This window comes from Vulpes vulpes, chromosome 7 (assembly GCF_048418805.1).
Source record: "Vulpes vulpes isolate BD-2025 chromosome 7, VulVul3, whole genome shotgun sequence".
Taxonomy (NCBI): Eukaryota; Metazoa; Chordata; class Mammalia; order Carnivora; family Canidae; genus Vulpes; species Vulpes vulpes.
In genome coordinates, this window is record NC_132786.1 from 16,503,890 (window position 1) to 16,529,709 (window position 25,820).

At 53.6% G+C, this 25,820-nt stretch overlaps 1 protein-coding gene across 1 annotated transcript in view; it reads right to left on the bottom strand.

Annotated features, from left to right (window-relative positions):
* The window catches only part of LOC112912696 (uncharacterized), a 260,106-nt gene that overhangs the window by 161,333 nt on the left and 72,953 nt on the right, over positions 1-25,820 (bottom strand). Inside the window, exons 4-5 of the mRNA XM_072762683.1 lie at positions 20,285-20,412; positions 15,723-15,882 (exon numbers count right to left, since the gene is read on the bottom strand). Coding sequence (XP_072618784.1) covers positions 15,759-15,882; positions 20,285-20,412 — 252 coding nt within the window. The 3' untranslated portion in view covers positions 15,723-15,758. The remainder of the gene's footprint in view (positions 1-15,722; positions 15,883-20,284; positions 20,413-25,820) is intronic.

Genomic DNA, 25,820 nt, shown 5'->3' on the forward strand with positions numbered 1-25,820 from the left:
CTCCTGCAGGGCCGGTGGTTGGGAAGCTTCCCAGGTCAGGGCCATCGCGTGGCCTGGGGCGGGGTCTCCTGGCAGCCCGCAGCGGGGGCCTAGGAGCCCTCCATCATGTGCCTGGCCTGCAGAGGGTCTGGGTTGGCAGGTGCCACGGAGGGGCTGCCAAGCAGGAGCTCATGCTCGAGCTCAAAGGCGTAGGAGCCCCGGGGGCCACCTGTCAGCTGTCTGTTGGTCTGGGGGGCGGGTCCCCAGCGAAGAGGAGCTCTGCTGCAGAAGCAGCCACAAGGCTGCGGGAGAGGGGCCACGTGGGACCCCACACAGCTCTGGGGTCCTCCTTCACCCAGGGTGCTCCGGACCCCTGCCATTTCAACCCCCAGGCGCATGGGCATCTGGCGAACATGCTGCGTGTAGGGTTTGGGGCAGCCCGACGTTGCATGTAGGGAGACGGCCTCTGGTGGGGAAGGTGCCAGGACTCGGCCGCGCCTCCTGCCTCCCCACACCCTGGACCTCAGCCTCCCACAGCAGCTGCTGTAAAGTCCTGGGGATACCTGCTGGCTCAGGGCTGCCCTGCGCCCCGGGCGCCTTGCTTCTCTGGCTGGGTGTGTCAGCCCTCTGGGTCACTCATATGTGGAATTCAAGAAACGAAACTGATGGGCATGGGGAAGAGAAGGAAAAATACAATGAGATAAAAACAGAGCGGGAGGCAAACCATAAGAGACTCTTAATCCCAGGAAACAAAGTGAGAGTCACCCGAGGGGAGGTGGGTGGGGGATGTGGTACCTGGGGGATGGGCATTAAGGAGGGCATGTGAAGTGATGAGCACTAGGTGTTATATGCAACTGATCAATCACTCCATTCTACCCCTGAATCTCATACTACACTATATGTTAACTAACTGGAATTTGAACACAATCTAAAAGAAAGAATGAAAAAATCACACATTCTTGTGTACAGTGAACAAAGAACTCTGCATCCAATTAAAAAAGCAGTAATGGGGCACTCGCTATGTGCATCATCAGTTACCAAGAACTTGCTCACCACCATCTTTCAGGTATTAACAAATCACAATTTCTAAGCTTTTTATTAAATCAGGGACTTATGCTTCCTGAGAAGATACACACATACTTACATGGTGCAAGCCAAAGCCTCCATCCCAACAACCAGAAAAGGCTGGTTACGCACAGATGTGCTCCTGGCGATAGTCAGGAAGCTGTCTGATGACCAGAGCTAGGTAAAGGATCCGTGCAGAGGACAGAGAGCCCTTCCCTGGGGAGGCTGATGATGGGGCACCATTCTTTCCCCAGGCCACTTGCCGATTCCAGCTCAGGACATCAGCTCCACTGGGATAAGAGGACACCACCACCATACAGTGACACACTGGAAACTCAAGGAGGCCCAGATGCAACGCTGACGTTCCCATAGGACTTTGGCAAGGTGGGAGGTGAAGGGGACGGGACCGAGCGAAGCTTACCGTGGCCTCGCAGTACCTACGGGATGGGATGAGCCTCTGCTAGCGAGAACGGGTCTCCCACAAGCACACACCCACCCACGTGGGAGCTGCCAGACGACTGAGCTGCATGGGGCAGAAGACTAAGTATGACGCTCCAAATCCCTGAAAGGACTAGCTAGTGCTTGTGAGGCCTTCCAGTGCTGAGGACAAAGAGCCTGCTTCTGCCTAGTGGGTCTCAATCAAAACACAGAGTGTCCACAGGGGAAAAACAGGGACAAATTACAGGGGCAACGACGGCCAGCTCAATGCACCAAAGAGAAGAAGGGACTATCGACCAACCAAATAAACCATCTGGCCCTCGATGTTCTTTCATTCACCGTGTTAGGCACACATCCAAAGAATTACCAGAAACGTACACGGGAAGGAAAATGCAACCAATAATTCAGAATAAAAATAAGCAAAGACTGTCAAGTAAGTAAGATCATCTTGGTAAGAGAAACAGGTAACAAGATGGACAGAAGTGGATGCAACAGATGGAGAACTGAATGAGAAGAGTGTAATGCATATGAAGAAATCACATGGATATTCTAGACCTATGAAATAAACTATCTTTCATCAAGCATTCATCGATGGCTTAACAGAAAACTCGGATGGCACAGGAAAGGACAAGATTGGTGGGTTCTGACACAGAGCACACAGACAATACCAAAACCGGAGAGCAAGCAGAAGAAGCAATGAAAAGAACAGAAGACACACGGTCCACTGCACAAGGCCCATCATACTTGTACTTGAGGTCCCAGGGAAAGAGGGACAGAGACAGAAGCAACATCCAGAGAGAGAATGGCCAAGGATCCCAAACTGAAGAAAGACACCAACCCCCATATTCAAGAGGCAGAATGAAAACACATGTGCGCTTACAGGCACACACAGCACATGCGTGCACATATACACACAGGCACGCATCACACACAGGTCACGTGATCATCAAAATACAGAAAAACAAAAACAAAAGGGAAATCCGAAAAGCAGCTGTGGCGGGGGGTGAGGGTTGGGAAGAGACACCGCCTTCAAAAGAACAGTACGTCGTGTAGAAACACAATAGGGGAAAATCAAGTTCTGGCCATTTGGGGTTTGGAGGGAGACTGGAGGAAAATAGTATATTTGAATCAGATTTTTAAAAAACCTTTTAGGTAACGCATTGAGTAGTCAGCGAAGCATTCAAAAATTTACGACACGTTATTTAAATTTCACAACTTTCTGAACTAAATATTATTATTACTTCCTTTTACACATAGAAACTCTAAGCTCCTTGCCAAAGGCCTCACAATTCCCAAATCACGGAACGAAGACACAGGCCCAGAGCGGTCTGAAACAACGGTGATGCTGGCAAACACTCTGCTACCATAGTGCTTCATGCAGAGAAGGAGGCGTGAGCACTTGTGGAATGATGTAAGAGTTATAATATGCAAAGATTAAAGACCAGAAAATAAAGGGGGTGGGGACCAACTCAAAGCTGCAGGGGACAGAGAATAAAGCGGTGTAACCAAGTTAAAGTGACAAGTAAACAGGAAAACCGTGAACCACGCTTGCTCGACGCAGTGAGCGAGAGCGATGGAAACACGGCATTTGATCAAATCACACTATTTACTTTTTCTCTCACTCTGCTAACAGTTTAAGACCACGGATATAATGATACAATACGATTAAGCTTTAAAACACGTATGGGGTTTCATTGCATAATCTTAATGAATTCTCTGAAGACAACTCAGTAGATCAAGTGGTGAGATCACTAATAGAAAAAATATAAATCTTTTTTAATAGTTAAATGATAAAACAAGTGAATAACTATGACAATTTCATCAACATTGCAATGGATTAAAAAACTATGAAACTATATACTGAAATACAAAAAATCTCAAATTCCCAAATGAGTAACTATGAGAGTTCATGATGCGCAAAATACCAACCGTGAAATGAGCATCTTTTAAATATATAAAAATAGAGGATAAATCATGGAATAAAAGCTTCATTATTTTAACCTACCTCCAAGCCATAAACATGTAAGAATATGTTGGTAGGAAGAAACTGGAAAAACAGCTCTTACCGGGAGGATCATAGAAGAGACCACCCAAGGGAAATAGTCCTGAAGTCACGTAGCACGGCATCAACCATCGGACCCAGGCACCGAACCCGTCACAATACACAAGAGCAGGACACTGCAGGGGGTTCGAGATTCACTCGCAGCCTAGTAGCTCATGTGAGGAAACGTAAATGCGGCTGGTCCTGATTAACCTGTTCCATCCGAATGACCTGTGGACAGACTGGACAGAGGAGAGGACGGACAGAGGAAAAGAGACTTGCGGGTTCCTCAGACTAGTAAAAGAAAAGCCACAATGACCAAACCTCGTGGGACACGGCCCAGGCACCATCTGGACACGTGGATCTGACATTACAGAACATCAGGGCTAAGGAGACGATGGAATCTCCCAAAACCATCCAGTTCAACAAACTCCAATTCAAGCTCGCTATGAATGTGACTGCCTAAATCTGTCTTGATGTTACAGATAATCCTGGACACGAATATTAAGTCCCTCCTTGAAGCCCTTTGTTACTCAGAGTTAAGACGTCCGAAGTCCACCATTTGCCCTGACAAGCTGCCCTCGGGGATGCCGAGTGGCCTCCGTCCTTTTCAAGTGACCTGCAGGAGGACCGCCAAAGGCTTGCTCCTCTACCTCGCACCCCGTCTCCACACCGGCCGGAGGTGCAGGCTGCAGCTACAGGCCACCCCACCTCTCGAAGGCGTACCTTCAGGCCGGGCCTCTGCCTTTCCTTCCGCAAGTACTTCCTTCCCCGTCCACACCTCCACCTGGACATCTATCTGAGAGTATTGCCAACCCATCATCTATGTCTCAGTTCCCGAAGGCTGTCTTTTTCACGTCCCTTAAAGGTACCCACATGCCCTCAGCCCACTTCTTTCCTGATCCCTCCCCCTCTCCCATCCCACAATCCATCCTTCAGGCCGGGCCGTCGGCTGTGCCTTCAGGGTTGACCGTCTGCCTGGCCACTCTTAGCACCCGGGTCCACACCACCATCACCTCTTCCTGGAACGAGATCTTTTCAGCGCTCTCCCTGCTCCAGTGCGTTCCGTCTGCCACGACCTTCCGACTCAGACCATGACCTCCACACACTCTTAGGGCACGTGAAGAATTTTGAAAGACAGCAGTTAGGTCCAGATGGTTTACAGCTGTCGATTCCTGATCCCTGGCTCAGCTAGTCCTTCCTGTCCCTGAAAGCTGACCAAAGCTCCTGAGGTAGCACCCGATGCCATTTCGCCTTCACCACATCCTACCCCATTACCGCCTTTCTGTCACTTACCAGAACGAAGGCCTCCCCCTTGCTCCTCCTGTACCGTGCTCCACAGTGAGTGGTAAAAGACACTGGAACACCACAGAATCCCCTGTTAACCACAAAGCCTTTCTAAAGTCAAGGCGTCACTGAGCCTGGGACAGAACATCCAGTCTCCTTCTTTGCGTTCATTTCCATAAAAAGAGGAGCATGACAGCAGACACACGCCACGTGGCCTAAATTCATCTGCCCTAAATTCAGGGACAGTGAAGATGGGATGGTGAGAGTGGTGGCAGTTCCTGCTGAGAGATCCTGCCTCCTCAATCCCGAAGGATCATCAGGGAAGGGCATCAGGCTGACTGGGAGCCACGCACAAAGAGAACAGGAAAGAAAGGCCGGAGACAGCGGAAACTCAACTCACCGAGGCAGAAAGCTCACGGCAAAGACCTATACTGTCTCGAAGCATGGAATTACCTCAGGTTTTCCTTTATAAAAAAAAAAAAAAAAGAAAAGAAGAAAAGAATCCTGGGAAATAATTCACACACCCTGTCTACAAAGTCACAATGCTGAGTCAGGAGCCAGAGCCCGCCCACTCACACATGCCTCGGTCTGTCTCAGTTATGTATTTTCTGTGATATTGCAAGGAGGAAGAGGTGAAAGATGCTACATGAATTTCCAGTAGACCAATTTTAAGTCAGTAAAAGATCCTTTCTCAGAAATTATATATATATATATATATATATATATATATATATATACACACACATGCACGTATATATATTTAATATTATATAACATAAGATATATCTTTTCTTAAACGTTTATTCAAACTCAGAGGAACAGTATCATTAAGTTTTTACACAAAGAATATCGGGTAATATAGATTTTTACTAAGCACATATATCTACCCCCTCATCAGGAAGGTAAGCACCTTCCTGCTTATTCATTCCTAGGATGCCCTTGTTAACATTACATGAACTTCGAAAACAGTGTAATTCATCCTACTGTAATGACATACTATAAACATTTATAATATACAAACAACATACCTAATAATCATTCAACCTTCATTTCAGAGCCCCACAGCATATCATTTATGTTTACTATTAATTTCCACCAGACTTTACATCACCCTGGTCATAGTATTCATTCATGGGTACATGAACTGAAATTTTATCAACTCTCTCTCCATCTTGCTAAGAGAGGCATCCCAATGGCATTATATTTCATGTTTAAAAATTACCAATCATACTATTAATTTTGCCGTCTATATCAATTGTGCATCAGTACTATTTAGGATAACAATTCGTTCTGATCGATTTTCACACTTAGCATACTGTAGCCAAAGACACTAAAACTTTAGAAACCTTACTTCCATGTGTATATATACGGGTCTGTACATGTACACACATACACACAGGAAAATGACAGGATACTTATTAAAACATCTTCCCATTATAAAAACCATAAAATAAAATCTATGGAGGAAATGAAAGAGACAGGAGTTCAAGAAGAAAAGCAAATATAATTGTTCTGACAGTGAAAACGGAGAGCTCAGGTAAAGTTCAAAGGGATAATAGTGAGCATCAAATTATCATGGTAGTAACGTTCTATTGGATACATATTCAATAGTGAGATATAACATACTTTTACAAGGTCAACTGTTCCCATTCACTAGAAACCCCATCCTGTACTATTGGTACTTGAGATGAAAATGTTTGAGGTCCAATTTAAAAATGGGGAGGGAGTGACAGTTTTGACAAATTATGGAGGGAGATCTTGAGCACTCTGCTGAAGCACAACCAGTGTGATTGCTTGCACAAAGAACACAAGGCTCACACCACCACCGTCACGACCCTGCAAGACACAGTGGCTTGGCTGCTCAACCTTTCATAAAGCCCTCGTTCCCTCATGCAAGGGTCACAGCCACAGTGGCCCTGCTCAGTGAAGCCAATGCCCCAATGTCTTCCCACTTCAGAATGGGCACCTCTCTATTCCCTCCACCTGGAATGCTCTTTGACATAATGCCTCTCACCATTCAAGATTCGACTCTAAATGCCTCAGAAAGAATGCTTAGACGTTTAGTTTGGTTATGTGTGTATTACGGTACTCTGCATAGTAATATTTTGTGTCATTTCTTATAACTGCATGGGAGTCCATGACTATCTCAAAGAAAAGTCTTTACAAAACGCTCAGGGGCTGCCTTCTGCAAAAGATCTATCTGCAACCGCTAACCTCTGTCATGACTCCCCCCTACCCTTCATCACTTCCTTGCCTGTCACCCAACATCATTCCTCCACAGTACCCACTGCTTTCTGAAATTACTGATTGATAAGTATTAATATTGATGAAAACCGCATGATATCAGTCTCATTTACCGCCGACTGACACATACAGTCCCAAGGTAACACAACACAGCTAGTCTACTACCCTGAAGGGACTGTGCACTTTGAAGACTTTGGGATATGTTCACTGTGCCTACAGAGTAGTCCCATGTTCATTCTGTCATTTCTGCAGTGAGTAGCACCATATTAAGAGGTATCGAGGGCAGCCCCGGTGGCACAGTGGTTTAGCGCTGCCAGCAGCCCAGGGCGCGATCCTGGAGACCCTGGATCGAGTCCCAGGTCGGGCTCTCTGCATGGAGCCTGCTTCTCCCTCTGCCTGTGTCTCTGCCCCTCTCTCTCTCTCTGTGTGTGTGTGTGTGTGTCTCTATGAATAAATAAATAAAAATCTAAAAAAAAATTAAAGAGGTGTCGAGAAGAAGTGAAAGGTACTCCACCCTCTGGTACAGAATGTGTTTTCATGTGAGGCTCAGGGACCAGTAGTGGGTTACTCTCGACTATACTGCTCTCAATGACATCAAGCACTAACCCACTAAGAGACTTAGGCGTGCCTCTGCTGTTATGACATTTTGGTCAAAATGGCAAAGTGCATCTTAATTACAGTTTCGATAGGTATGGACTTATAGGTGTCATATATTCAACGACCTTTCCGGTTCAGGATATAACTGAGTACACTCAGGAAATGTAAAGTTAACACATTAAAGCTCTGACAGATGATAGGACAGAAAATTCTATCCAGAGTTTCACCGATACCATGAAATTATCCTTTTCATGGCCCACATTTGTGATGCTCTAAATATATGCACAGTGTAAAGTAGTCAATCTGGATTTCTACAAAAGGACACTGAGCACAAAAAGGAAACATAAAGACAGTTCTATGAAATGAATCTCATAAACTATCGACCGAATAATATTATATGTATAAACTAAACAGTCTTTGACTACATGATATTTATCATACTCAAGATAAAAATCGTTTAAAAAATAGTTGATAATTGATGATTAAGACAAAATTCGTAGAACACTAGCATTATTCTTTCCAAGTATTCCAAGCAGAAATTCTTATAGGACACAACCAAAAGTATGGGCTATTTACTTGCTGTTATTGTAATAAAAGAACAAAGAAAAGTAAGACCTCACAAAATGTTGAAATAGCTATCTATAGACATTGTAAATTTTTAGGAAGACACTCTGAAACATCAATACGATTGCAAACACACACGCATGCGCATATTCTGGTACGATGAACTTGAAAATTAACAAGCTATGTTGGAGTTACAAATAATGATCCTAATTATTTTTTTCCCAAAGTAGTAAACAGAAATACCACCTCAAGGTTTTCTGATCAGTGACAAAGTCATTAATAAATGAAATCAAAATGGCTAACAATCAGTAAAAAACTGTATTTCTGAGGTAAACATTTACTGCTATGCTAGGCTTCCATTCCGTATAGGCAACAGATTCATTTTAGTGTGTAAAATGCTTGGGGTGGAAGAATGCTTTCGACAAGAAATGATAAAGATTTTTCCCTATCACAGTAACAAAAACATATATTCATCTTGTTTTTTTTTTAACTGCTCATCTTCCTAAGAAAATTAAATAATGAGGAAGGCCATAAGATGGCTAGGAAAACATAAATTGTAAGAATCAAGAGGTTCATTTCCCTTAAACAAAACTCCCAGAAAGCAGGCAAGAAAAAAAGATAAAAGGCCTCAACAATTGGAAAACTTGGGGAAGGAGGGGAAAATCTGAAAGCAAGCAAGATGAAAATAATGAAAATACCAGCTGACATATAACAGGGATAGAATGCAGTCTAATCCCCAGACTCCTGAGCAAGGACGTATGCAAAATTAGCACGGGAACACAAAACTACAACAGAAAGACAGGACGCGTAGCATCGGGACCAAGTATCAAACAAAGCATATCGAATTCGGAACTTGCTCATCAAACTGGATTAATTCTCCCTTTTGACGAAATGCGTTTTGAGTTCAGGTTACGTCACAGGAATATTTTTATGGAATGACTTAAAAAATGTAGAGAAAGACTCTGATTCCTCTGAATCCCCTTAGTGAAAGAAAATCTTCAAATGCTGCTAAACTTAATTAAAAGCCACGAGGGATCGATGAAATGAGGCATTCAATACAGACTGTGACATTCTGGGCCAAAACTGAAGTGTCATCAAAAAGTAATGGTTTTGGTAGACCCTGGCTAACAAACCAGAAAGGACATCAAACACAAAGACTTTTTTTTTTTTTTTGTCAAGAATGGTAACACTGGCGAGAGAGAACCTCAAAGTGACATACATACATACATAGCGACAAACTGAGTATGTATATTTAGCATAAAGACTCACCAGAAGCAGGTGTCCATGCCTCTGTGGACAAAACCAAACCAAACCAAACGAAACAAAACAAAACAACTTTGGTTAACAGATCAACACTACATATTAAAATCCAGACGCTATAAACTCTGGCACAGAGGCTGAAGCACACATTACATGAGAACACTGTTGCTGTCTCTATCTGGTGAAATACAAAGGAGTGTGAACCTCGTAAATGCAATTTTGGGTATCAAAGTCCAACTGACTCTTTGTAATGTGCTCTGGCTTTGCAATTCTCAATATAGCAGGTGATAACCTGATATAGAAGCGAATACCACTGCGACTTCAGTTAGCTGCATGTGAATTGTTTAAATATCAAAAGGTGAAGTATGACAAATTAGGAATAAAACACAAATTTATGGAAAGGGTGCTTCAAAGAATGAAACCTGGACAAAACTCAAAAGCAGGAATCCTCCCAAGTGATCCTTTGCTACAAAATTAATTCACATTAGTGGAAGGCTTTGCTGTGCCCAGTGCTGGGAATGTTTTTGTCCTATCGGGAACAGTTCACGCAAAATACCGAATTTCCGTATGTCACCCTTATGTCCCGTTGTTTTGCTCGGAAAGAGCATCAAACCTCTGTGATAAATTTAAAATGAATTACAATTTTGCTGGAGGTTTAATTGCTAAGTAATTTGTTTGAACAGTTTAAACCTGTTACAATTTTAATCAACACATAAATTTGTGGGCAATCATATGGGAAAACTCATAAAACCACAGCTAAATTCCTAGGGATCGAAGTGTTATAGCCTGAATTAGCCTTTAACTAACAAATGAGCATTATGATTGGATGTCAACTGCATTCCTATATTTTAATTCATTTGCATATGTAAGAAAAAATAGAAAACCATTAGGCCAAGGAAATGACTAAAAATTGCTCTGAAAGCAGCAACACTATGGAAATCTAAACAGAAATTCCAAACGTCTTGTCATTCTTCTGGGAGTTCAGAGCAAAAGTCGCTCTTACGTGAAAACGGATTTAAGGTTGAGAGCCCACAGGACTCCCTGACGGTGCTTCGTAAATTAGAAAATGAGCCCATAGATAGGAGATCATAAAGACGCTTTTCTTCCAACAGAGACGGCTTCCTTACTACTACTCACCCAGTTCCTGAACTCTGTCATGAGCTAGTAAACCCCTAGAACAAAACTGAGAACGAAACCTGCGTGTCGGCACAACTCCACAGGTGAACTCAGAACCAGATTAAAACCAGGGCTTAGGAGAGCTTTCCCGCTGTCAGATTCACGCGTGGGTCATCCCTAATCCCACCACAGACCAGCGAGAAGACAGCAAGCTCCCATCCTTGCAGGAGTGCACCTTGGAAGCGTCACAAGCCAGAGACAGGAGGGTTGTGTCCCTCAGAGTGAAGCTACAGGAAATGGTTTCCTTCTTTTCATTTTGTCGATCTTAAGGAACTTTCATAAAACAGCTCTGAATCACGCAGTCTGCTTTAAAAATGTTCTCCTCATAAGGAAAACAGAAGAAAAATCAACCACCAAAGGTCACGCTTGAAAACGCAAAACTTCAGAAGTTGCGGGAGAAACACCTGGAAGACCTCTTTCCTTATACCATTTCATGGAAAGTTTCTCATGAGAAATTTACGTAGTGGGTTGTGTTTTATGAATCAGACCCGAATAAAAAGAGAGACTTCTGCCACGAAACTTAAAGGGTAAGAAAATCTCCGTGTGCATGCCACTCCCAGCATCATGAGTCATGTTTTTCCCACGGAGACTGTTCCAGAGTCTCACCCTGATCCCCCCCGCACTGGTCCTTACAGATGGGCTAAAATGGATTACCACTGCAGTGGTTATCAGTCCTCCTCCGATATCCGAAGAAAACTAAAGACCGAGGAGGGTCCTCTAACTCCCATGCCCGACCTGTGGAAAATGGCATTTAAAGTCCTTAACACCAGAGAGGAAGTGGCTGAACTTAAGAGGCAGGCCAGGCTCCAGTAGAAGGTCCAACTCCAGACCCAAGCCTCGGGGGCAGCCCTGCGACCAGCGGGCTCCACGAGCCCGCAGAATGCAGGAAACAACCGAACGCCACCTGGGGCTTGCTTCAGATGCAGCACCGAGGGACAATGGGCCCGTCAATGTGCCAATCCCAAGGAGCCAACGCGGCAATGCCCTCAATGTCGAACGATGGGCCACTGGAAATCCGCCTGCCCGGGTCTCGGGGGATCCTTGGCGCCTCCACACAGAGGAAACCCTGAGCCGGGAAGTCCAGCCTTTCAACGACTCGGATTGGACGATGACTGACGGGGCCAAGACTCGGACACCCCCTAACCCAGGCCAAGCCCAGGGTCCTGCTCCAGGGAGTGGGGAAGCCCGTCTCTTTCCTGTTGGACACGGGGGCGACCGACTCCATTGTGCCTTCCTACTCGGGGGCCAGCTTCCCCTCTCCAGTAGCGGTGATGGGAACTGATGGCACCTCCTCTATTCCACGGACTGCCCCCCTCCTCTCTTGCAGCCTGGATGGGTTCTCCCCCTCACGCTCCTTCCTTAGAATCCCTTCCTGCCCAGCTCCTCTTCCTCGAAAATCCTGACATCTATCTATCAGCTTCTCCTCGGCTAAGTCCTGCTACCCTCCTACCTACCCCCTCTGCTAACCCGGAACCCTCCCATCCCTGCTCTCAACTCCTGGAAGAGCTGACTCCTCCACATCCAGGACTTTCCAATCAGCCCTTCCCTAACCCTGACCAAATACTCTTTGTGGCCAGAGACACGCAGCATAGGCCGTCGTTACCCTAGACGCCATCCTAGAGGCAGTTCCCTCCTCCTCGGGACAAGCTCTCGGAAGGCAGAACTTAGAGCTCTCACCAGGGCTCCTCGCCTGTCCAAAGGGCAACGAGCTACCATAGACACGGACTCCAAATATCCCTCCCTCATCACACATACACATTCTGTCCTATGGCAAGAGCAAAGGCTTCTTCCAACCAAGGGAAGCCCCATAATCTATGGGCCCCTCATTTCAAAACTACTAGGGGCCCTCAGCCTTCCCACTGAAGTAGCCATTATCCACTGTCATGGACACCAATCCTCCAAGGACTCCAAGGGCCAACAACAAAGCCGACTCAACTGCCCAAGCCACTGCCTTAGGCTCCTCACCAGCTCCCCTCCTCTTCCTCAACACACCACATTCCCCCCACTTACACAGATGAGGAAACTCACACACTAAAAGAGATGGGAAGAATAGCCGGGGAAAAAGACTGGATCTTCATTCAGAAGAAACTCGCTCTTTCAAACCATTTAGCTCCTATGATCATTTCAGTCATGCGTCAATCCCTACACATTGGTCCCAAGGCCTTACACCAGTTCCCAGGACCCCTTTTCTACTACCCACATCTCCCAAAGGTAATTAGAGACGTGCATTAGTCTTGCAAAACCTGCTCCACTGTAAATGCTCAAGGGGGAATTCGCAGGCCAAGACCCAATCACCAGCTCCACGGCTACCAACATGGCAAGGACTGGCAGCTTGACTTTTCCCACATGCCGCACAATAAATCCTTTCGCTACCTATTAACCTCAGTGGACGCCTTTACAGGGTGGGCAGAGGCTTTCCCTACAGCTCGGGAGATGGCGGATGTGGCGGCCACCATACTCACCGAACACATCATACCGAGATTCAGCCTCCTGGAGATCCTACAATCTGACAACGGCCCGGCTTTCATCTCCAGCATCTCCGGGCACGACTCCGAGAGCCTAAATATTACCTGGAAACTCCATATCCCATATCACCCCCAGTCTTCGGGTAACCTAGGGTGGGCTAACGGCCTTCTCAAGGAACATCTCACCAAACTTATCTTGAATCCCCACCTGTCCTGGCCGACCCTCCTCCCGCTGGCTTTAAGAAGGCTCAGATCCACCCCTAGAGGGCCGTCGGGCCTAGTCCCTTTGAGCTTCTCTACGGGGCGGCCCTTCCTGCTCCCTTAAAATCTTCCAACATCACCTCCTCCTCTCCTATCTTACTTACCTACCTTCCCTAACTCGTCTAAGAGCCCTCCTGCGGGCCCATGTGGATTCAGTCACCCGTACTCCAGGAGCACCCACCTACAGGCCTACCCAACTCAGGACCAGGGCCCCTTCTCCTGGATAAAACTTATCCAACAAGGCACTTCCCTCGCCAGCCTTTCCTGCATGGGCAATCTGTCCCACCGTTTCATCTGTGCCGCTTTAGGCAAAACTCCCCTTGTGGCCTATTCCCCTCCCCAAGTGCATTCAGCTGCACCAGCCCCGCACCCACACCTCCAGCGCCTGCCTCATCCCTCTCTCACTAATGTTGCCCTATTTATTGACCCTCTCAACCATCAATTCCCCTTCCTTTATTCCGCCCCTAACTCATCCCTGTGCAACGTCACCCGGTCAAATGTCACCTCTCATCATGCTGCTATTGGCCGATTCTTTTGGTGCCAGGGCTCCCTATCTAAATCTCTCAATACCTCTGCCTCCCTCCTGTCTGCCTGTCTCCCAAGTTCCGCGATTAACCATCTATAGTCAGGCAGAAGTAGCCCTCCTCACCATCCCCCCCACGGAAAAGCAGAAACGAGTGATCTTTCTCCCACTGGTTGTCGGGGTCTCCCTGGCCTCAACCCTGGTGGCCACTGGCCTCGGGGCCCTTATTCCAGTCTGCAGATTCCTCCAGGGACCTATCCGAGAGGCCTCAGATGGCTAACGAAGCTTCGGCAGGGTCTTTTGCTTCCCGACAACGCCAAATAAACCCGGTGGCCCAGGTAGCTCTACAGAACCGATGTCTCTTGGACCTCCTCACGGCCGAGAAAGGAGGAACTTGTACGTGTCTCAATGAAGATCGCTACTACTACATCAACGAAACAGGTGGAGTGGAAACCAATCTCCACATCCTCGCCAAAGGTCGGGAGTCTCTCCAAACACAGTATCACCCTGTCGGCCCAACTACACCCCAATGGTGGCAGACCCCACTAACCACATGGCTCCTCCTCTCTCTAAGCCCACTCCTGATCCTTGGCATACTATTAATGGTGGCCCCTTGCTTTCTCTGAATCATCAAGGAAGGAATCCACGAAATATCTCAGTTATCAATCAACTAACTTGTTTTATATCCCTACGCTGGCCTGCCCACCTGCGATAGGCACCACGACGCCCCAAAATCAGCAGGAAGCAGCTGGATCTGAATCGTCGCCCCATTATAACATAACAAAAAGATCTGAATGTTGGGCCAGTGAGACTGGGGACCTCAAAACGGCCGACCCCAGGCCAGGAACCTCCCAATAAGGCCACCTTGCTGCCCAATCCTAACTTAGCACACCAAGACCTGTAACCCTTGCCCTAATTGGAATGCCGCCCTGCCCCCATCTTCCCATAGAAAACTCTTTAGAGACCCCACTGCAGTTGGCTTGGGCGCGACACACCCACCCCTTGCTCTCTGCCTTGCCTGCGGTGCATAACCTAGCCAGAGAGTGCAGCCCATTAAAAGCCGGTTTCAACAAAAATAAATAAATAAAAATGAAAGCCTGTTTCGACCAACTTTTGACTGGCCTCTCTTCCAGATCACTACCAATCAGATTAAACCTGACAAAAACCATGGTCCTTTTGTACCAAACTGCCACTTAAAGGACTGCTCACACCTGGCGCTGGCCACCTCCCTCCCTGTCCAATCTCGGGTCCGCCCCCAGCCAGGACTGAGACGTGCCTGCGGCCTCGCCCGGCCGACAAGGCACACGCAGCTCACGCATTCGCTCAGCAAACACGGGGGGGTGGGGGGCTCCTCCCGCTGTGGACATCAGGAGCCCCAGGGGGCACTGCCCAGGCCTAGCCTCTGGTGGCCTCTGGTGACTGGAGGGCCACTGGCCGACGCTCAGCAAGCTGTGCCCGGAGTGCACGGAGGCTGAAGTGAGAGGCGGCCTGGAGTGTGCAGGCGGGGCTCAGAGGCAGGGGCGGCCTGGGGGTGGATATGCCGTTCCCATTTGGCAGCCAACTGGCCAAGCGGTGGCGGGTTCCTACGACGATGCTGAACGGGGGACACAATCTGCCCCCGTGGCTCCTCCAGTCTGGCAGGGGACGAGCAGCGAGAAGCGACAGCACCAGGCGGTCCGAGCCTCGGACCTCCTCTCCATCCACTGCAGCTCCTGCAGAAGCCGGGGGTCCTGGGGGCCCCCCGCAGGCCCCTCCCAGGTGGCTCCGAGAAGCACCTGCACCAGTCCTTTGGCCCGGGGCGCATCGCATCCCCTTGACTCACCTGGGCAGGCCGCGGCCTCCATGACGTTGGCCAGGGTCACGTCGTTGGACTGCACGTTGTACTGCCACTTGCGCAGGCCGAGGACCCCGCAGAGGATCCTGCCCGTGTGCAGCCAGCTCCATGCATGCTCAGGTCCACCTCAGTGGCCTCGGCCACCGACCTGCAAGAAACAGGTCACGGGCATGAGCTAGGCCCTCGTGTACACCCGTGAGGGGAGCCCGGACAGGTGGGAGCATGGGGTCCCCGCCCGGCTCTGGGACGCATGGCCACAGTCAGGTGCCAGAGGGAGCGCTGAGCCAGGTGACCAGCCCCTCTGCCACCCTGGTCTGTCCACAGGTGGCCCCCATGGCAGGTGTGTCCAATGGGCCTTCCACATGAGCGGCAAAGCCCAACCACACCAGGAGGCCGAGCAATGGCCCAGGACAAGGTGGCCGCGTGGTTAGCAAGTCTCCCCAAGGGAAACCACAGACATGCAGGGCCACCAGGCCGCCACCCTGGAGCCAACCCCACCAGCGCCCAGCCCGGGGCAGACCCCCACCCGCCCGGCACAGCAGGGGGCCCGTGAGCTCAGAGACCAACCTCCCTCCTGCTTCAAAACTGCGGTTGATTCCTGTGCGCCCACACCTTCTTCCTAGTACGACTTGGCCCAGCTGAGACGCAGCCTCCAGGGAGTCCTCCCAGGCCCTCACCTCCATCCCCCAGGGCCCATCTCCAGGGCCTTTGGGTGCCAGTTGCCCTTGCAGGAACCCCCTCCCCCAGCCCGTGAGGACCACGTCCCCCTTGGCCCAGCCTTCTGTGGTGGGGCGCCAATCACCGCACCCTCTTGTGCCCACCGAGGGCCCAGCCCCCAGAACCAGTGTTTCGCGTCGGGTCCGGGGCGCCCGGTGCACGTCCAGAAGTCCGCGTGCCACCACGGGTTACTTGGGAGTCTGAACGGATGTGTCCTCGATACCTATTGACTTTTACACGTGATGAACGTAGTTTCTCTCAATTTTAACTTTATCACTCGTTTCCCAACCTCCAACGAGAGGCGCCAAGACAAACAAAATGAGGTTAAAATTTGGGTTGGGATATTTTTAATTGTTTTGTTTTTTTGTTTTGAAATTTGCAAACAGAAAGGAAGACAGAGAAACCTGAATGAGAAAAGCAGGACACGGTCCATTTGAGCGTTTTTAACATTTCCGCCTCTGCAGCCAGGAAGGGGCCCAGGGACGGAGAGGCGGGGACCCACTTGTGGCACGCAGCACCCCAGCCAGCCGCCCACCAAATCCCACAACCCACACACCCTCACCTGCTCTGGAAAGCTCTGCCTCAAACATCTGCCAACAGATGCAGTCACCGAGACACTCACTTCTCAGTAAAAGGCGCGTCAGGGAAGGTCTCACGGAGACGTAACCCCAAACACCAGAGCCGGGGCAAAGCGTGTCCGGCTAATGTCTCCTTGGCACCACAGCGGCACCCGCTTGCTGGTGGCTGTGCGACCCGACGCTCTGTAGCCTCAGGGGCCGGGGCAGAGGAGCCGCGGAGGGGGGCACTGAGGCTCCGGCTGATGGGGACCCAGCAGAGGACGAGGGCCGGCCCGACTGGAGAGCCCCCAACCCCAGCAGTGGCGCCCACCCCGCAAGGAGGGAGCCCTGGGCCTCTGCTTCCACATCAGTGCCCTGCACGGTCTTGAACACAGAGTGTCCCAACGTTCCCGCCTGTTACTCCGACGCGAACCTGCCTCCCATGGAGTGGAGCACAAGATCGCCCCCACCCGCTGCACCAGGAACACACATGTCCTCCCGCCACCCCCCCACCACCACCCCCTAGCCTCAGGAGAGCTCAGAACCCTGGCGGCCAGGGCCTGCACCCACCTGCCCTTGAGGAGAGGCCGTCCATAACCGTGACCGTGTTCATGCAGGGGCAGCAAACACCCAGCCCCTCACACGCCTGTCCTGAGCTCACAAGTCCAGGGACTTTCGCGTTTGCACACCGACTGGGTGTACTGCCAGAGAGGCAACACCCTCGGGGCGAGGGAGCAGCATCCCCAACCCTGAGCACCCTGGAACTGCACACAGGGTCTGCAGCAGATGGTCTAAGAATCCTACAACCGGCCCAAACCAGCCCCCGGCTCTGGGTCTCCCCCGTGTGCCGAGGACCCCCAGCTGGAGCCGAGTGCTCCGCGGCCTGGAGAGGGGCGTCTGCAAGCACCACCTTCCTGCCGGTCGCCCACAGCTCACTCTAGCCATCCGGGCCGCGGCGGGGCCTCGGGGATGCTGCGCCTTCGGGGCTCCGAGGGACAAGACTGACAGGCCCTGCCCAGAAGGAAGCCGCCGTCCTCCCCGGGTGCCGCGGGCCCAACGCACAGCAGCACACAGCCCGGCCAGAGGCCAGACACCCGCCCTGGCCACTGCTCCTCGCTTCTTCTCGGACAAGGTTCGTGCTAACAGAGCTCCAGGCTAAACACAAATACACACGTTTGTGCACGTTTCTGTGTCAGACGGGGGCGGTGCAGCAGGTGAGGGAGGCCACCGGCAGGCCAGGAGTGGCCCCCCAGGAGCCCGTCCCTGCGTGAGGCCCACCATGCGGCAGACGCACACAGGCGGCACCCTGCGCTGGGGCCCCCAGAGAAGGGAAGAGGGTCTCATCGTGGGCAGGAGGCCGGCTCCGAGCTGTGGCTCTGGTGGCCCTCGCCCCTGTCCACAACCGGGACGGCGCCCAGCACACACTCCCAGTTTGTGGAGACAGAGACCGGGCCCTGGAATCCCAGGAGGCCATGGAAGCGTGGGATTCCACGCTGTGGGGATCCGGAGCCGACGCAGACGGCAGCCCTGGAGGCCAAGGAAGATGCCCACTGGCCCCGGGGTGGGCGGCCTCCGAAGCCAAGGCGGGGTCTCACGGCCGACAGGGTCGGGGAGCCTGGAGCTCAGCCTCAGCGGACAGGAGACACAGCCAAGGGGCCCCCACTGCCCCGAGTGAACGGAGCAGGGGCAGACAGGTGGCCGATCAACCTCTCCACATGGCACAGAAGCAGCCACGCCGAGGGGAGGTGCAGAACTCCGGGCTGGGGCAGCCAAGAGATCGTCACAGAAATCCCTCCGAGGCTGCCCAGGTGCGGCGATGGTGGGGCGCACCAGGGCAGGCCCAGAGCCCGCGTGAGCAGCCAGGCGTCCCAGGCACGCCTCCGGGCGCCTTTCCACCCAAGGAGCCCTGGGGGCAGCGGGGGCACCAGGTCCCCCCAGGAGGCTCCCAGCAGGGGCGGCCAGTGTACCGCCCTCAGGGACATCAACGGCACGAGCCGTTGGCGGCAGCCTGGCGAGGCCCTGCCGGGGACGCGCCCCTGACTGGCTGACGGGGGAGTGGACACCTGCCTCCCCGCACCTCCCCCTGCACAACCTCACTTTGGCCCAGGAGGTCCCAGAACGACACAGGACGTGATCCAGGCCATGCTCCACACTGATGTGGCCGCGACATGAGAACTGCTGGGCGTGAGCCCCATGCGACGTCACATAAGACAGCACGGGCTGTGACACGAGGGGTGACGCGCGACAGGGCATACGTCACATGCTGACAAAGGACGCGATGTGAACCGCAGGAGTATTCGTGGCACGTGGTGCCCGGAGCTCTGATGGCTGGGACGTGGCCGGGGACACGAGAAGATGCCGTCGCGAGGGGGAGCCTCGGAACCCTCTGGGAGACGCACCTGTGCTTCCTGCCTGGCCCTGCCCGCTTGCCCCAGCGCAGCTCCCCCTCGAGGGCAGAGGCTCCAGTGTCTGGATGCACGCTGGCCTCACCGGGGCCTCTCCCGCCCCCAACCCTGGTGCGGGCGCAGACCCGCCACCACTGGCACAGGGACCCACTGCCCGCAGAGCCCCCACCCTGTCCCCGACGGCGCTGCCCGGCTCCGGGAAGCCACACCTCCACACCCGTCCACACTTCGGAGCCTCCTCGTTTGCATCTCTCTCTCTCCCCTTTCTTGTTCCCCAGACAACGCTGCTGCCGCCACTTCTCAGCTCCGAGTGTGGATGCTGACAGTGCTCCCTGTGAATTAAGCCCGCCCTGCGGGGCTGCACCCACCCCTCTGAGCTGCTGAGACGTGGGCACAGGGGTGCTACAGCCACCAGCGCAGCCTCCCAGCCCCACGCCGTTCCTACCCCGACCAAGGGTCCCTAACTCTTCATCCTGCTGCCTGATGGGACGAGATAGGCTGGCTGAGAAGTGGACACGGCCGGCCCGCGGTGTCCAGGCGACGCGCACCTGTTCCCTCGAAGGCCCCTCGGCACGGGACACCTGGATGCCAAGGCGCGCAAGGCTGAGCACGGGCAATTCCTTCAAGCGGAACCCGGCTGACTCCCTGGATGCCCGGCCAGGCTACGCGACAAAGCGTATTTCTTCCCGCCCCACTAACGCCATCCCGACAATGCCCTGGATGGCCACGGTTGAAGAAATGCCGTCCCAGCAAAATGCAGAGGAGGGGGTCCCAGAGGCACACGCGCCTCGCCATGCGGCCTGGCTCTCGGAGAGTGGACGGGACAGCGCGGGGGCGGTCGCCACGGGGACGGTCGCCGCGGGGCACTCACGTGATGGTATCGATCATGTGCAGGCCCATCTCCACGCAGCAGTGGGCATGGTTGGTCTTCGGCTGGGTGAGGCCGGACACGCAGTAACAACAGTCGCCGAGGATCTTCATGTGGCGACAGTGGTTCTCCTGGAGGGGGAGGGGGGGCGACAGGAGAAATCCCAGGTTAGTGACCCGCCCGGGGCCTGGGCACCTGCACTTTCACCACCAGGTGCCAGAGACCACAGAGCGTGCAGCACGACAGGCAGGGGACCCCTGGGAGCCCAGGGCAGCCTCAGGAAGGTGAGCGGCCCCCAGGGCCGTGGTTAGGGTCACCCTGGGGCACTCACCCGGCCCTACACCTGCACTCAGCCCGGCTCCCACGCAAGGGCCCCACCCTGCCCGCCCCGCGGCCCAGCTGGCACACCCACACAGCCCCAGCCTGGAGCCAGCTCTCTCTTCCAGGGGGACCAGCACTGCTCCCCTCCTGACCACCACCTCAGACCATCACCTGCTGGCCCCTGTGCATGGTGCCAGACACCCCCGACACCAGCCCCTGAAGGGCAGGTGCACACACCTGAGTCCTCGCGGCTGGCCTCCACGGGATGTGTGGGCGGCTGTCCATGAAGAGTCACCTGCCGGGGCCCGAGCTGCAAGGGACGCACCAGGGTCTGCACCCTGACCTCGCCACACAGGGTCATCTCAGAACTGCCACTCTGGCACTTTGCAACAGTAAGAGTGTCGCGCCCACCTCGCCGTCGCCCGGGGGCAGACTTCCTAGCACCTGTCACACGCTGACCCGCCGCTCTCGGCTGTGATCATCCTCGGACACTTCCGTAAAACTCCCCTCTACGTCCCTAAAATAGCAGGCGGCCTCACAAAACTCCTTCCCGCGAGTGGCTCAGGTCCACGGGTGTGACCACGAGATACGACGGAGACGCTCTCCAAAACGCATTCACGCGTTCATTCAGAGGGGACAGCAAGCCCGCTACACGTTAACGGAAGTCGCAAACTTCACGAAAAACGATGACCTTTTCCAGAATGAACACAAGCAGAAAGAAGCGTGGCCGTGGTCACACGGGGAGTGTCGCGGGTGCCCTGGGCCCACGGGCGACTGCAGCCCCACTGAGAGCACATCCCCCGACTTCTGCTCATGCTGCCCTCCGCCTGCCCAGAAGGACCGACCCATCCTGGTGTTCTCCGGTGCTACAGGTTGACCTGAGAATTCACCGTGAGAGCCCTCAGCTCCCGCCTCCTGTAACCCCACCCACGTCCCACGTCAGAGGACAGGGCGCCTGCCCGGCCCCCTGGGGCTCCCCCGTGGACTGCAAGCTGGCCGCAGGGACGTCCGGTTCTGACCACTCAGCCTCCGGGGGACCGTGGCAGCCACCTGTTAGGACCCTGCCGGGCTCCCTGCCTGTGGAAAGGAGCTCCCGGGTTTCCCGCGGGAAGGTCGGGCCGGTGGCGTCCTGTCCTCTGCTGGTGTTGGGGAGCCGGAGCCAGATGGCCGGAGGCAGACGCCCCCCCGAGGGAGCCGAGGGCCGGGCCCCTGGGAGTCAGCTGGCCTGCATTCCTCAGCCATGCTCGCCAAGCCTCCTGCCAGCAGGCAGCCCTGTGCTCTCTCCGGGCTCTTGCCCCACCGTCCCCATCGTCCCCAGTGGGCAGGCAGGCCAGGACGCCCATGCAGGCCAAGGACAGGGAGCCCTCTCCCAACGTCCCCTGTCCGCAGGCCTGGGGCACAGGGATGGCACGAGACGCCACCGCCAAGCCTCACCCGTGTCCTGGGCGTCAGGACGTTCTCCCAGCGATCAGCCCGGGGCTGCAGGGTTTCAGGATAAGGACGGCCTCACACCTTCTACGCCAAGACTCCCACACCTACTGTAGGGTTTGCCTTGGATTCAGGAGCCTAGGATCTTGGGAGGCTATTCCCCATCCCTGCCCCTGTGGGACTGTCATCTCCTGGGCCTCCAGAATGACGGTACCGGTGCCCACGAGTGTGCACACAGGGACCTTGTGGGCCTGGACGCATGTACACACCAAGGAAGAACGTGGTGGGAGGTATTTCCTGCATGGGACACCCGCCCCGAATATCATAGATATGATACCACAGTGGCCTGGGGACGTCTGGAGGAAGCACCTGCTAGGATAATCCCTAACCCACAGACAAGGCAGGCCATCCCCGATGGGCACAACGGCTTCTCTGGGGTGGAAACCTGGGAAGAATGGAAATTTGTGTCTGACCCCAGGTGCATTCCCAGGCTGGGGCCCTGGCTGCACACAGCCCTTCCCTGGGGCCTGTGGAGAGGGGTGCGCTTGTGTCACTGTGTACACACAGCCCATTGCCCGCGGGCGGGGGGGGCATTGGGAGCCCTTAGCGCTGCTCCTGAAGCTTCCTCCAGGAGTGGACTCAGGGAGGGGGTCCGAGGCAGTGAGGTCACTTCTTTCACAACAGAGGCCAACAGAACTTGGAACCCTGCACCCGGGCCCCCACATTCTAGTGCAGCCCCACCTCAGGCTCACTTTCAGGAGACTTCTGCTACTGAAAGATGTTCCCTAATCAATTTCCCAGTTCCGACGAACCCCAGGAACCCCAGGGATGCGGCTGCTTCGAATGCTGGAGACGTTGGTGCCACCGTCAAACTCAACGCCTCAGGGAGTTTTTCAGGAGGCGCCGTAGGGTAATACAGAGCAGGCCAGGCCAGGCCAGGCCACCTGTGCCAGCCATCCAGGGCAGCCCCATCCCCTCCTCTTCAGGGAACCAGGGATGTGTGGGCAGGTCGCATCCAGGATGGAGGACCGTGCAGGGCAGCAGGTTCCCCGGTGATCCCTTCAGGGTCACCCTGAGGTCACGGTGGGCAGGGTGGAAACAGGATTCCTGAGGTGCCCTCTTACCCGACTAGGAGTTAACCCAAGGCCCTGCAGCCGAATCCCTTTGCTCTCCTTGGGGGAGGTGTGTGCCCGCTGTGCTGTGGTGTGTCTGCAATGGAGTCAGCTGGGTGTGCGGCCCGACCGAGGCGGCCAGACCGGGCGCTGAGGCCTCCTGCCTGGCTGCCCCACACTGTCTTTACAGAGCTCCACACCGGACATACAGAACTCCACACAGGACATACAGAGCTGCACATGGGACAACGGGAGGCGGCGGAGGCAGGAGGAAGAGGACATCCCCGACACCCCGGTGGTGATCTGGAAGGAGCCCAACACATCTTACGGAGGCCTGCAAGAGTTCAAGGTGAGTGCAGGGGCTGGGGCCACCCGACACCCAGGGCCCCGATGCAGCAGGAAGGGCCCCGGGTCCCAGAAGCCAGCCTCTGCTCCCCTGCGCTACCCCCTAGACTTCTGCTGCGACAGGAGTCTGGATTCCCCTCCTCCCCAAACTTGCCCCCATGGGCCTGCCCCTGCCTGGGCCAGATGCATGCAGAGTCCCTGTGCACAGAATTGTAGGAATATCAGAATAGAGCCTTCAGGGGATGCCTGGTCGCCCAGTGGTTTAGCGCCTGCCTTCTGCCCAGGCCCTGATGCTGGAGACCCGGGATCAAGTCCCACCTCGGGCTCTCTGCATGGGGACTGCTTCTACCTCTGTGTGTCTGCCCCCCCCTCTCTCTCTGTGTGTGTCATGAATGAATAACAACTTTTTTTTATAATTAACTCTTTTTAAAGATTTTATTTATTTATTCACGAGAGACAGAGAGAGAGAGGCAGAGACACAAGCAGAGGGAGAAGCAGGCTCCATGCAGGGAGCCTGATGTGGGACTGGATCCTGGGTCCCCAGGATCACGCCCTGAGCTGAAGGCAGTGCTAAACCACTGAGCCACCCGGGCTGCCCACAAAAACTTTTGAAAAAGAGACACACCATGTCTCATCGCACGCGGTCTCCAGTAGTTTGCACTGTGCTATGCTTTCTCCTAACTGGTGCTCCCAGGAGGCCCCATTGGCCTGACGTCCTTTCCTACCTTCTCCAAGGCTGGAGCATGGTCCTGGTGAGTTGGGAGACTTTTCCCCAAAGGGACACGGGGCTCACTGTATTATGTCTATCGCTCTGCAGTTAGGTTTTGAAGGAGCGCATCCCTGCCCCCCCTCCCGGGGTCAGGCACAGGGGCCTCGTGTGCTGCACAACATGTCAGAAGGCCAGTTGGTTCCCACAGCCACTGAGCCCTTCACTGATGCAGGACTTCGATGCGATTCCCTTCTGTTGCCAAATCACAGTACGGCGCTGAACATCCTGCAACCCTCAGGCCCTGGGCCCTCCCACCCAAGGAAAGGTCTCCGTGTGGGCACCTGGAGACAGGGACGTGTGGTCAAATTCAAGGGGTGAAGCCGTTAATGCAGGGAGGTGCTGTCAATACTCAGCTGACAAGGGGCCCTGGGATACTGACCCCTCCCACTTGAGATCCTTGCATTGATCCATATTTTTTTTTAATTTATCCTCTAAGATTATTTCTTTACTGGATAGCTTGTCCGTTTAAGAGACAGACAGAGAGCAGGGAGCAGAAGAGGGAGACACAGTCTCCTCAAGCACACTCTGCCCCAAGGGCAGAGCCTGCCAGGGGCGGGATCTCAGGATGCTGAGACCATGACCTGAGCCACAACCCAGAGTCAGATGCTAAGTGATTGAGCTGCAGGTGTCAAGCCCCAAGTTCCTGCTGTGGGCACTTCTGCCCCCCCCCATCCCCCGCAGCCACTGAGAGCTCGGGCTTTGGCCTGCGCTCCAACTCCCAGGTGGTCTGGAGGCTACAGTGCAGGCTGCACGTCCCCTCTGTCCCACCTCAGGCTGAAAGGGCCTCAGCCCTGAGAAGGAATCGGATCTGCCCGACCACCCCCAGCCGGAGGGAGCGGCTGCAGCAGGAGGTAGAAGAACTGGTGCCTGCCTTGCTGCGCTTGCACAATCTGTCCCTATATGACTTTTTGAATGTTGTGGAAGAGTATGGCACCCCTGAAGAGGTGCTGGACCTGCTGTTTGCAAAGTGAGCTCCCTGACCCTCCACAGCCCAGGGGGATGGGATACCTACTGGTTGGGAGTCTTGGGGAACGTGGCTGAACTTCCTGGCCCCTGGGGCTGCTGCTCCGACTGGAGTAGAGTCACAGAGGGCCTAGTCGGGTCCTGTAGGGCAGCCCCCGGGGCCTGGCCTGTGGCAGGTCGGCTAGAGGGGCTGTGCTTGTGCTCAGCAGTCTTCGTTCTCTCCCCATGACAAAGCCTGTGCCGCCTCCCCACTGTCACCAGGGTCTTGAGCTGGCCTCTTTTGCCATTGAAACGGAGTCCACCTGGGATCTGTATCCTGGGGCATTTGGAGTGGAGTAGGGTTCCCCGGGGACACCTGGGCACCCAGGCCCACTTGGATATCGGCCATGGGCCTGGCCGGAGCCCTTTCATTCCTTAATCATTCAGAAAGTTCCAGCGGGTGCAGGTACTTCTCCAGGAGCTGCCCGTGGCCCAATGCACAGAGCTGACGGCCCCCCAGGGTTCTGGACTAGTTGGGGTTCAGAGGGTGACAGCACCTATGAGGAGAGGTTGGGTCCACAGGACGATTCATGTGATGCCCCCCGCCCTCCTCTAGATATCG